Source organism: Hirundo rustica, chromosome 1, assembly GCF_015227805.2.
Source record: "Hirundo rustica isolate bHirRus1 chromosome 1, bHirRus1.pri.v3, whole genome shotgun sequence".
Taxonomy (NCBI): Eukaryota; Metazoa; Chordata; class Aves; order Passeriformes; family Hirundinidae; genus Hirundo; species Hirundo rustica.
This window is the reverse complement of record NC_053450.1, coordinates 89092878-89105850: the sequence shown is the minus strand read 5'-3', so window position 1 is coordinate 89105850 and position 12973 is coordinate 89092878. Positions and strand designations below refer to the sequence as shown.

Below are 12973 nucleotides of genomic sequence, written 5' to 3'. Positions count from 1 at the left end.
TTTATACCGCTTGAAAATTTGCCCTAGAATTTTTGGCTTGATATTGTTTTCTTTAGCTGTTAACATGAAGTTGAAGGTTTTGTGTGGTGATTATACACAGCATAGTAAGAATAATTATCACACAGCAGTGTTACAAATACTCCGGAATCTTTAAAAGTAGCTCAATTAAAATTTTATGGCATGCAGGAATGTAGCAATTCTTTAATATTGCAAAGCAGATATAATTCTGAAGATACTAACTGAATGAATGTGTATTTTTGAAAAAATCTGAAGCAGTAGGGGGAATTTCTGAGCCTATTGAACTTCTATCAAAATTATCGTTGACTTCAGTTGTGCTGCATATGGCTTGCAGGAATTTTTTCTTGTATTGTATTTATTTATTATAGCTTTCAGAACATGTCTGGTCATTTTTACATATTTGCTTTTTACTAGAGTATTAGTCTCAATTTAGAGGATGTCCACTGTTTTCAGAAAACCATGTATGTATGTGCATATATACGTGTATAAATATGATGATATTAATATCTATATTAACCTGTCAGTGCTATGGTTCAGTTATTTTTGACAGATTTATTGATTGTGTCTCCTGGAAGTGCTGTTTTTTTTTACTGGAAATTGACATCCACAATCAAATGGGAAAGATGGATGCTGTAAAAACTGCAATTTTTCAATGATTCTTGTAATTAATCCTTTTGTATTGGCAGTTTCCAGGAGCTATGTTGCCAGGAGTGGCCTTTATCACTGGACAATTAAGCAACTGGCTTGAAAAAATAATGCTGTTGTTGGAAGCTGCTATGTGACATTCTAAAATAAATGGGTCTGAACTGTTTTCTTACTTTGGTTTCAGCTTTGATTAATTTTCCCATACGTGCTTTATTTTTGATAATCTTTGCCTGTTTTCGCTGTCAGCATCTGAAATAGGGTCTGTAACCACATACCAGACCATGTGACTCTTACCCAGTGCTGCTTTAGGTATTATTCAAAGACAGTATTTAGCACTTGGGCCTTCCTTAGTTCAGCGTGGCCATATAATTTTTGAGCCTTGCTTCCCCATGGGAATTATTGTGGAATGTATCAGAGTTAAGGTTCTGCAAGATCTCCTGCTGTTTGATTTCACTGTAACCCTTGTTGGCATCTCTCTAATATTAAAAGAACTTTTCACTGTTGTAATAAGTCTTGCTTCCTCTCTCCCCTGGATTGTGACCTCTCTTTTGTGACACCTGATTTAAAATTATTTCGGTTCTCTTTTCATTCTATTGCATTGTGTGGAAGGATAGAGCTCATTCATTTTTAGCTGCCCTGTGATGAAGAGATATACTGGTTATGTAAGTGGACTTAGAAAATAAGAGGACAGGGGACGTCAGAGAAGTCTGTATATAAATATGCTGCATAACTAAACTTTTCTAAATGAAGCACTGCCGTTCTGCAAGCGAAATAAAGCAGTTGCTGTTGAATGCATAGTGAGAGACAAGCCTTATAATGTTCTTCATTTGTTGAGGTTTCTTTGCATTAATTAAAATTGGTGAAAAACAAAGTATTTTAATGTGACCTTCATTTGGCATTTGTTTTAACTTTTCTTCTATTTTATTTAATTCTTCCACTTCTGTTGTTCAATTAGTGTTTGACCCCTTTAGCAGAGATTTAAATTAAATGACATTTCAATGCCATCCCATATTTAAAATACTGTGTTAGTTGTGGATCATAAAGGATGATCTTCGTTCTTTAGCTAATTTATTCATTTAACAATTTCCCTCCAGAAGTTCCAGCAGAAGGCTCTGAAGCAAACTAAGCAGAAGAAATCCAAGTCGGCTGAATTTCTGATGGGTGAGCCTTGCTTGATGAGTTATTGCTCATAATTTGTGTAAGGATTAATTAACTAATTACAGACAAATGGCTGTAGGCGAAATTTTGCTCTTGCTTGTCAGGGTGCAATTTGTAATTATTTTAATCATTTATTCTTTTTTTTTTTTCTTTTCTTTTTTTTTTTTTTTTTTAGAGTTAATTTTAACCTAATTCTGTTTTGGCGACATTTGAGGACGATACACTTGAGTCTTTCAGCAAAGGAATTACTAGAAGGAATTTTCTGCTTGTCATTGAAATACACTTTACTATAATGTGCTCTTCTGACCTCCTTGTTTTCTATAGTAAAAGAAGAGAGAGCAGCAACAGAAGGCATTGAAAATCCAGCTTTTAACATCAGCAGCACAGATCTTTCAGCATATCAGCCTTCAGAAGAGAAAGTTATTAGACATGACAAGCCAGATAGCACCCTTGCAGCTCACCAACAAAAACTCGGGCTGCAAGCCCATGCTGAACCAAGAGGTGAGACATCAAACCTGATTAACCTCAAACACAGCAGCAGCGGTTGTGCTCCCCATCCACCCTGTGCTGGGCGTTGCCACCCCAGCATGTCCAAGCAGGCACCTCTGAAAACCCTGCATAGGAAACCCAACATGCTGCCAAAATACATGGGCTGTCTGAATATTTAGAGAATCGGGCTTTTTCTCCATGCTCAAGTGGCTCCCTGTGGCGGGGAGGTTGCGTGGGGCTCTCTGGCAGTGGGAGGGAGTGCAGGGAGCTGGTGCTCATGGCAATGCTTCCCCCTCATTTGGACTGAGCCGGGTTTTGGAGGCGCTGCAGCCAGTCTGAGCACACAGATGCTGCTCCTTGCTGGCTCCCTTGCACTGAATAGTTTTAAACAGCTTACAGATCCATGATTGATTGTTGTCCTTAGGTCTCCCATATGCCCTCAGTCAATCGGCATCTTGCCTCTGCTTCATCTTTCATTTTTTTTTTTCAGCCAATGTTGCTCAGATGCTTGGAGCAGAGTCCTGTTTGCTCAGCTTGTCCAGGGGAGTGATCATGCTTTTCAGCTCAGCAGCACCTAAAAGAATGGCTGCCTTGAGAAGCAATTTCTGTTTATTATTTTGGTGTATCCAAACTATAAGGATCTTTACTTGATGTCAGTCTTCCTTTTGCAGAGGTTTGATCTCTTTTAGACTATTATTTAATTATTCAATTTTGAATTATTATTAATCCTGGATGTTAGGGAAAATGGTTATCTTATTTATCCAGTGAGGAAGAAAGTACCAAAGTAACTGGTGTGGCTTTGACCCGTCCTGATCAGCCAGCATTTCCCATCAAACTCGCAAGTGGAGGTGCTGCTTGCTAAATACTGTGCATGCCACCAGCCCAGGTATTTAAATGGGTAAGAGCAGGCTGGTGAGCAGACCTTCAGGCAGTCCTTTTTTAAACATTGGGCCTAGTTGTGTTAAGATTTTATCCTTGTGGGACTGGAGGGCCCAGGGCTCCTAATGGCTTCTTGCAAAATTAGGTTTGGCTTTCCATTTAGCCTTCATGTGACTCTGTGCAGTGCCACATGGAACAGGAATTCTTCGTCTTTCCTTTGCAGACTGTCAGAACAGTGATTAAACAGACAAAGGGATTGATTGTTTTTTAATGAAATAGTCTATCTGGCAAAAAATGAAGTCGGGCTCGCTGGAGACTATCCATGCTTTCGGTCGCCTCTTCAGAAATTCATGAATAGTTCCCTCAAGAAAACAACACATTTTTTAAAAAGCTTGAAATGTGTTTTTAAACATTTTGATTTTTCATCCTAAGTAGCATTTTGTTAAAAAAAACCCTAGCTGAATACAGTCTTTGTGAAAGAGTAGAAATTGTTCCATTTTGCCTGGAATGCAATGCCTTGAGACAATGCTAAATGTTTCTGTAATGGGAGAGGAAAACTTGCCGAGAGTAGGAAAATTTTGTTTCCCAACACTGTCTCTCCCTTCTCGACCTTCTGTTCATCCAGTTAACCAAAAGATCAGTTATTCACATAGCTCTGCCTCTAAGTAAAGCAGCTATTAAAAAGTAATCATCCATTTATACAATCATAAAAAAGTCTAGATTGGAAAATATCTCTAGAGATCGTCTGATCTAACCTTGCATTAAATTATTCTTAGTATAACTTGTGTCAGCACTTGTTTGGCAATCACAGGGACCGGTTAAAAATTATCAAGGGCCGCTAATAATCGTCAAGCCTGAAATCTGAGAAAAAATCTTCAGGTGTCTCATGAGCTTATTTTCCCCATTTCCAAGTGTAACAATTCTTCATTAAAGAGGGAAAGAGAAAAGCCACCTGCACAGGTAAACACAGTATCACATTAATGAAGAAATATATAAACAGTCATAATGCACAGTCCTCAGTGAAGACTAGGTCTATGGGTAGTTTATGCCTTCATACATCAATCTGTTGAGGTCTGGGTCCTCCAGAAGCCAAGGGATCAGTTCTTTGAACCTACTTTCCTTTGATCCAAGTTCATAGATGCTTTGCATAACTGGTGCCATTTCAGCTCATAGCAAAACCAGACATGGTGTTGAACACTACTGCCATTTTCTATGATGGGGGTAATATTTCCACAGCATTTTCTCCTGCCCCTCTGCTCCCAAGAACCACTATGCAGCTCACAAGAGAGGACACAGTATTCTCCCTTTTTTTCCACCTGCAGTGCAAGACTTGCACTCCATGCTGGAAGCTATTTCTCTAGGAGGTTGTGCTCGCACACCAAGCACAATGGCGTAGTCCATGTAAAAAAGAAGTTTTAAGCTCTACACCACTCCCTTTCCCTTTTCTCCCCTTCCCCAGATGCTAGTAAAATACTCTTCTTTTTTTGGAGTTACCTCCCTTCACAGCTGTTGGCTGCTCTTCCAGCTCTCAGCCCCCAGGCTTTAGTTCCGTTGCTTACTCAATGGGGAATGGCATTTGTCAATTCTAATGCTTGGTGTTAAACTGTGCAACTTAAAACCAGTTATAACCTTGAGCAAAATTATTTAATCGCAGGATTTAGCAGATTACAGGTTGAGAACACTATATAAACATCAGGCTGGGTTTTCAGGCTAAGCACTTGGAGGCAAGGCAGAGAGATGGCATTGCCTTTCCATTATCTTTCCACCCATCGCCCGTATTTTTAATGGCAGCAAATAATAGCCACAGGGGTTGCTATCATTTCCTCCACCTGGCAACAGTGTCACAGGCTGTTCCTCTGTCAGCAATTGCCAGAGGGAAATGCTCTCTAGAAAAACCTCCACCTACTTTGAGGTACCTTCTTACACACCTCCATACTACGTATACTAGGAAGTAGTGTGACTAGTCTGCTGCATGTTCAAGACAGCCTTAAAACCTGTTCCTGTAATTTGGCTATTTGTCTGCACGGGGCTCCTCTAGAGAACATTAAATAGCAAGTGGAAAGGCCCATGACCTTGTAAATTGTCTGCATCTGCCCCCAAAGAACTTAATTCACATATATGTTTGTGCTGTTTCATTTTTTCTTTCTCCCATAATAGAAAATCTTCTAGAAAGAAGAGTTTGCAGACTGGTTCTTTTTTGCAAGAAGTTTATTAAAACTTTTTCATATTTTTGTTCAGAGTATTTTTTCACTTTTCAAATTAGATTGATGGGGGTTATTCTTGTGACTCAAAGTGCAAGGCTCCTACACCCTTTTCTTGTGGGGAAACTGAGGCAAAGCAGGAGACTTTTTCTGCAGTCACCACACAGACCTTCAACAGAAATAAAACCTCTGATCCTTATTCCGTTCCTCTTTTCATTAGGCCATTCTGTATCTTTCACTGTTCTATTTTTCGTGATGGACAAATTTTCAGATTTTATCATTGCTACATTGCTGGTAGCCTGTTGTTCAGGACTAGGCCACTGAGTAACTCTTTCTGCTCTTTGCTCTTCATCATCAGTGAAGTCCTGGTGCTGTTGTTAAATGTTATAATGACCATGGGGAACTGCCTGACTGTTTACTCAGATTAATCTCTTGATTTTTCAGCCAAATAGTTGGTTTCTATCCTATTTTGTCTTCTGGATTTTATGCTGACTTTTTGTTGATTGCTCCCATCATTGCACCTTGATTTCTTTCACATATTGCCTGTGAAATTAAGTTCATCTAGCAGCAGCCTTGTACTTGCCAAAATGTGCTTTTTTAAAATTTTATTATTATTATTATTATTTTGTTTCTTAAAATAGTCAGTTTCCTCATGGCTAAATCCAGCCAATCCTTCTGCCTTTCTCTCCCACATCAGACATTGAATTGCAGAGATTTTCATGATGGCCATCCCAATGGAAGGTCTAATAGGCAAATTTCCCAGGGTAAACATCCAAGATTTGGGATTACATCACCCAAATCTTCAAGAACCTGTGTCCACCAGTCCCTCAGTTGTCAGACCCTTGATCTCAAGGTGAGCCAATATCAGTTTTGCTCTTTTCTCCAGAGGGGTTTAACCCCAAAATACTTTGTAGAGTGTCCTAAAGTTCAGGCTGGCTTGGTAAAGTCTCTGCACAGTAAAGAGCTTTCAGCAAACTGTCTTGACAGGAGCACCAAACTTCCGGGAATTATTCCATCTTTGTCTGACGGCGGAAGACAAGGGCAATTGCTCAACATGAGATGGATGATATATGTCACAAGCAATCCCTGAACACGTAACTACTGTACTTAGCATTTTATTGTAGGCCTGTAAAGCAGATGTTATTGTATTTTAGTATTCAGTACATTTTTTTCCTCTGCTGCTGTTATCAGAAAAAGTCCAAGTGCCTTATACAAAAGTGTGTTTTTTAGTGTTCGCCACAGAGATACACAGATCTGGTCAAGCTAGTGCCGAGAAGAGCCCTATGGGATGGCACTGTTCACATTGCCACAAGATAGGTAAAATTTCCAGCCCAACCATACAGAGAGAATATATGTCAGATCAAATTAGAATGTGATCTTTCTGCGGTATCAACCACACGTGCAAGCTGCGGAATCCAGGAATAAGGGCTCTTTGAGCATGCTCCCACTGCATGGGCTACCTTGTAGCTGGTGGCTGCATAGTTGGCTTTGGAGACTATGATACTCTGCAGCTTTTGCAAGGAAGAGAAAGGAAAGGCTAATTGTGTTCTGTATGCTGTGCACTTGTAAATGGCTTGAGGCAGTCTGACCCTAAATATTGATGATTTAAGTTAAAATTGTCTCCAGATGACAAGAAGCATTCATTTTTTTTCCCCTATTATCCCCAATACACAAATCTTTTTTCAAAACTAGATTATCTCCTAAAATCAAAAGCTCTAATTAATTCTACCATTTTATCTGCAACAGCCACTGTTAACATCTCATATCATGCTCCAATAAATTTGCCCACAGAGATTAACAACATCTGAGGGGGGAAGAGAAAAAGAAAGAAAAAAAGGAAGGAAAGAAAGCTTTTTCAATTGAAGACCAGGAACTATTCTTCTAATTAGCCCAGGTACAGAATGGCATTAGCATGGCTGTACTGTTTCTGGGAGCAAATTAGCGTCTGTGTGGATCTCTGCTGCATCACCTCCAGCTGCAGAGCTGGGCTGGGTGTACCTAACACAGTGCTGCACGTGTCCTGCAGGGAAAAATCGCACTGTAAAGTAGAGCATCTCTGCTCCTTATCAAAAGCTAAAGTAGAGAGAAGCCTTTGCTAATGAATAGTTAGTGACAAAAGTTGTTCAAATGTGTCAGAACAATATAAGGCCTTTCTTGCTCAAGAATGTAACTAGACAAGGACCTTGATGTAGGAATATAGACAAAAAAGAGCTTTGTGAAGGAGCCATGTGGGATATCAGATTGTTAAAAGTATCAGCAACTGCATTGAGTTCAATCTGTTTGTAGAGAACTAGGGGCTGATGCTTTTTAAACAGGGTCTAATTTTATTCCAAATAGGTGGTAATACCCCATTGGAGAGACAGTAAACATAGGTGAAAAAACAGGCATCTGCTGTAAAATCATGTTTGTGTTGCATGTGAAGGAAATGGGAGTTTGCAACGCTGCTGATTTGTGTTGGACAAAGTGATTTGCATAAAGAATGGGACCAGAAATACAAATCAAAACCATACACTTTTTTTCCTTAAACAATGGCAAAGTTTATATCAAATAACTCAAGTTTTATGTATGTGGTTCCATGCTTTCTGATTCCAACAGGGATTTTGAAATGGAAATGCCAAACTTGGTATGCAGGGCATGATGGATCACCATGTATGCATAGGAATAAAAGGGTTGTCATTGGAAGTAATTTTGCATTGAATTACACAATGTGTAATCCAATTGAAATCAGCAGAACGGCACAAGGTGTAATGTAGTGTGCAAAACGTGATCCATTGCATGCAATTTTAACAGGGATACCGCACCACTCCTCTAAGTAATGTGCTAAAATTGAATACGTGAAAGGTAGGGGGAGAAGAATTGTGAAGAATGGATGCATTTTATAATTGGGAGAATACTTTTTCAGAATGTGACTCAATATATATTTTTAAGACTAATTTATTACACTTGGAAGTTGTTTGCTTTGTAATAGTGCTGTCAGATCCTCAAAATTTGGCAAGTTCCTTCACTGGCATAGAGAGGGACCAGCCAAGCCTGTCAGCCTGGGAGAGCTTAGTATCCATTTTCCCCATTGACATGTGTCACATTATCTAATACTGTGCCTAAATGAACTCCATCATCATCAGTAAATCTTTTTCTCACGCCCTCTACCAACAGTGTTTCCCCAGGAAAAGCAGCAGGTCTCACACTGGCATCCCTTGGCACTGTGCCCTCTGTTGCCTGCAGGAAAAGAAAAAAGGGAAAAAGAACTAATTTCCTCTCTGTACCTTTGCTTAAACAGCAGAGAAGGTGATAAGGCTTGCAGGAGTGGAGTGAAAGGTAAAAAACTGTGGGTGCCATGAGTGTGATGCGGTCTTTTTCAAGGGTCAGGGCAAGGGCGGCACGATCTGCGCTGCTCAGGCTGAGGAACGGCCCCTTTGCCAGTGTCCTGTCAAAGCTGACAAGTGAGTTTATTCAAGGCTTGCAATATTAACAAAAGACACAGTTATCTGATTTCCTCATTACCTACAATGTCTGCTAATGATAAGGAGAATGACATGTGATACCTTTAAAACATTTTTTTAAGAATTAGGAAGATGCCTGGTGTTGGTAGTGTTTAACAAGCTGTGTTTTCCAGATAAAATCTACTGTCCAGTCACTAGATTAGTGCTCTTCAGTAGGAAGGTGCCATTAACATATATTTTTTCATTGAATACTGCTTGCTATTAATGAAAATTAGAGACTCTGTGTAAAAATCCCTACCACTCTTCCGTATATTTGATACTCTGTAATTAATTTGTAGCCTCAGGAATCTTATTTTAGGTCTACATAGAAAATATTTATCTATACATATAGTACAGAAAATAATGTTAGCTAGATATATATAATATAGAAAATAATGTTAGATAAGTATATCTCAAATGGACGTGAGCTGAGGTAAATGTGACCAATATCCTGGGTCAGTAAGAGTAATTAAGCACCCAAACTAAAAGTATAGCTTCTGACTAACATTAGTTCTTTTTTTTTCCTTGGAAAAAATGACAATGGAAAGTTAGCACTGTTTTCTGGACTACATATTAATTCACTACATTCTACAACACTGTAGTTTTATTTTCAGCATCTTCATAACATTTGGATATGAGTAACACAAAATTTTGGAGTAAAACCTCAAATTTTTTTCTTGTGAAGGTTTCAAATTTTCCTACATTATTTTCCACTTTTAAATCACTGCCTATATGAAGTAAGAACTTATAAATTCACTGGAAACCCATCCAGTTTTTCACTGTGCAGAAACTCCTACTATTTATGCAAATTTCACTGATGATTTTTCTTTGATTCTGTGTTCTGTGAGATTCTTTTTAAGGTGAAAGGCTTCTTTCTCCTCTCTTATTCTTTAATCCTTTTGAATTATTTATTTATTTTTATTTATAGATTTTTTCACAGTACAAAGTAGAATCAAAGGCTCAAATAAACAACTCATAGATATCAAACTTTATCAATGTAGGTATCATGAAAACAGATGGGTGGGAGTGCTAGTCACATAAGCCATCATGACTTGAGGAAGGGTAAGTGAAGTAGTTTGAAATGCTGGAAGTGGGACCCTTGCTTCCTCTTCCTTCTAATCCCAAGTCTTTGCTGTTCCTGGCCAAGTTGAGGTGGTCGCTTTTCTTTGAGTATATTCAAGTCTGACCACAGGATACTTCTTTGGCTCTCATAAAGAAGTGGGAAAATATATTCTCACAGAGCCTTCAGTCTGGGCTGCCCAAAGGGCCTTGTCTGCTAAGTAAAATGAAAAGTATCCCCAGGGAAATAAGTCTACTTCTGTTGAATGTAGAATGTGAGTATTTGCTATGATGTTCCCTAATAGGAATTGCAGCTGAAATCAATGCTTTAAATCAGGTGTGGGAAAAGAGGACTACTCTTTTCCATTCCCAGCTGCATCGCTATGTTTCAAAAGCACTTTGGGTCAAAATGTTGTCTCAGGCTGGATTTTTGTCTTTCCAAAATGTCTCTTTCTTATTCTATCTGATGCAAAGGCTTCTATGAGTTGCCTTCGTAATGCCCAGTAATGTTCTCCCAAGTCATTGGTAGACACATGTTGACCATGCTGCTGTCTGAAAATGGACTTGTTACTTATCATGGCAAGTTTGTGCAAACCATAATCTGCATACTGTCTTCTAAAGAAAGATGACTCATGCCAATTTTTTTTTTTCTTTTACCCTGAAAATCAAGCTTCACTCTGAAAAAAAGGAACCGGTAATTGTTTATTCAAGCTTTTACTAGGCAGTCATCTAGCATTGATAATTCCTTTATTTTTGCTTTGATCCGGAGACACTTCATAAATCCAACAGAATTTTGTCTATTCTTTCATTAAACTAAAAGTCTAGATCAGTAATACAACATAAATTGCCTATTATCCAAATTCCGTGCTATACCTTTCATGTGTAATTGATACGGACTACCTGATCTCTCTGTGGAGTAGAGGACAACGTAGAAATTCAGCTTAGTCATGCCTTTCCTGTGTGGTACTCTCAGGACATAGATGGTATAATTGACTGCAGACATCTTAGCTTAAAAGCCATCTTTTAAGTTTCATCCAGTCCTAGTAATTCGTGTACAGTCCCATGGGCTGCATCCAAAGATTATGCTGATTTTATTAGCAACTCCTCTTGTTTTAATTAAACTGTATTAATTCCCATCTGGTCACTGTTGTGCCAACGCCCTTCTTCTCATTTTTATTTTAATGTATAGATAATTTGTAAGTTTGCATTTCAGTTCTGATTTCCTGAATTATCCATTGTGTTTTCCACATGAAATAACACAATTTTGAGGGGTGAACTGAACTTCAAATTGAGCTGCTGGGTTTGAGGGAACCTCTGAATCAAAGCAAAGACCCGTTTCTAAAGCTGGCCAGGTCTTTCTGGGAGCAGGTTGTCAAAGTAACTTGCTGCATTGACAGCACCAGGCTATATGGCGCTGTTCAAAATACCTACAAGCAAGCTCTGTATTAACATTTACTGTGTTTATGCCACAAAGCAGGGTGATGTGAATTCCTTAGTGGACTGTTAATTTACATGTTATACGCTTTCAAATGTTTCCAAAAGCAAATGTGAAATGATTAGTAATCCGTTCACATGCTCACAAAATGTTATTAGCAAAATGCCTTGGGCAGTGTGTTATGTTGACTAAAATTGATAATTTTGTATTTTAAAGCTGGAGCAACTCCCACTGCCCCTGAATAATTTTAGGACCTGCCCAGAGCCCAGAAGTCCTGGTCACACCACTTCTGCAGTTGTGTGTTGAGCTGAGGGGGGGAAAAAAGACCAAGAAAGCCACAAAGAGCAACATCCCCCAACCGGAGCAGTGACCTAAAGTTTGGGTGATTCGGCTCTTTTGAAAGCCTCAATAAAAGTTTTCTGTGGAGTCCTGCAGTTTAAAATGGCTTGTTATCTATAAAATCACCATGAGGAGGTGATTCTGGTGTGTACCACTTGTTCTGCTTATGTAAGTTTTAATGTGTGTATGTTGCTCTGAAGAAATCAAGCCTGGTGGTTCTTTTTCCTTCTGCATAACTGTCTGTCACCAGCTGTGTGTGGTTCTGACAGAGCCAAAGCCCTGGACAAAGTATCTCATACTCCTCAAAGTGCTCTTTTTAAAAAGAGGTTTTTTTTTTTTTTTTTTTTTTTTTTTTTTTTTTTTTTTTTTTTTTTCTTTCTTTTTTTTTCTTTTTTTTCTTTTTTTTTAAGAGGACCGGAGAGCAAGCTATTTAATGGTATTTGTCAATGTAACTCTTTTTTTTTTTTTTGAATAATGGTTTCCATGCCTTGCAGACCCAAATATAACATGACACTTCCTCCTAAATGCCAATTATTCTGTCCAGAAGAGTTGCCCAAAAGTCTGCTCCTCAAATTTTCACACCAGACTCACATGGGATATTAAAATTCAATAAAAGTTGTGACAGTAAGATTGTGAAAAAGCCTATGCCAGAGCTGAATATTTTTTTGTATGGGTGCTAAACACATTCCAGCAATTTACATTTACAGCTATGAAGTAATTGGATAAAGAAATGCATCATCATTTTCTTTTTTAGCACGTAGGTGAATTATTTTACCAACATGTGAAGGGGTGTTCGTATAACATCATGGTGCTTTGTGCTAGAGAAAAACAATTACAGTGAATAAGGTAGAATGGCTCTGTTATTGCAGTACATAAGACTTTGATTACATACTGCCAAGATTCATACCAGCCTAGTAGTTGTTGACAGATAAAGTAACAAAAATGAAACTCATTTATTTTTTCTTTATTGAGACCTCAAGGTAAAGCAAATTTTCAGTTCTTGTACTTACTACATTGAAGGAAGAGAGTCTGACAGTCAAAATGTGCCAGTCCAGAAATATAAATTAAACCTAGTTTCATATCAAAGTTTCATTTAGTCTCTGAAAAGGAGCTGCTGCTTGGATTATTTTTGATCCTAAAACAAATACACTGTAGACAACCATAGTGTATCTTGGATGAATTAACCCCCTCATGCATTCAGCTTTTATGTATTTTCCAGGATATGTATCCACGTCTATACAAGCAATTAAAACATTTGTTATGGACTTAAT

General features: G+C 38.4%; 1 protein-coding gene across 1 annotated transcript in view; it reads left to right on the top strand.

Moving 5' to 3' along the window:
• LOC120755212 (orofacial cleft 1 candidate gene 1 protein homolog) overlaps window positions 1–12973 on the top strand; it is a 130214-nt gene that overhangs the window by 107215 nt on the left and 10026 nt on the right. Inside the window, exons 5-6 of the mRNA XM_058420371.1 lie at window positions 1758–1824; window positions 2146–2322. Of these exons, the coding sequence (XP_058276354.1) occupies window positions 1758–1824; window positions 2146–2322 (244 nt within the window). The remainder of the gene's footprint in view (window positions 1–1757; window positions 1825–2145; window positions 2323–12973) is intronic.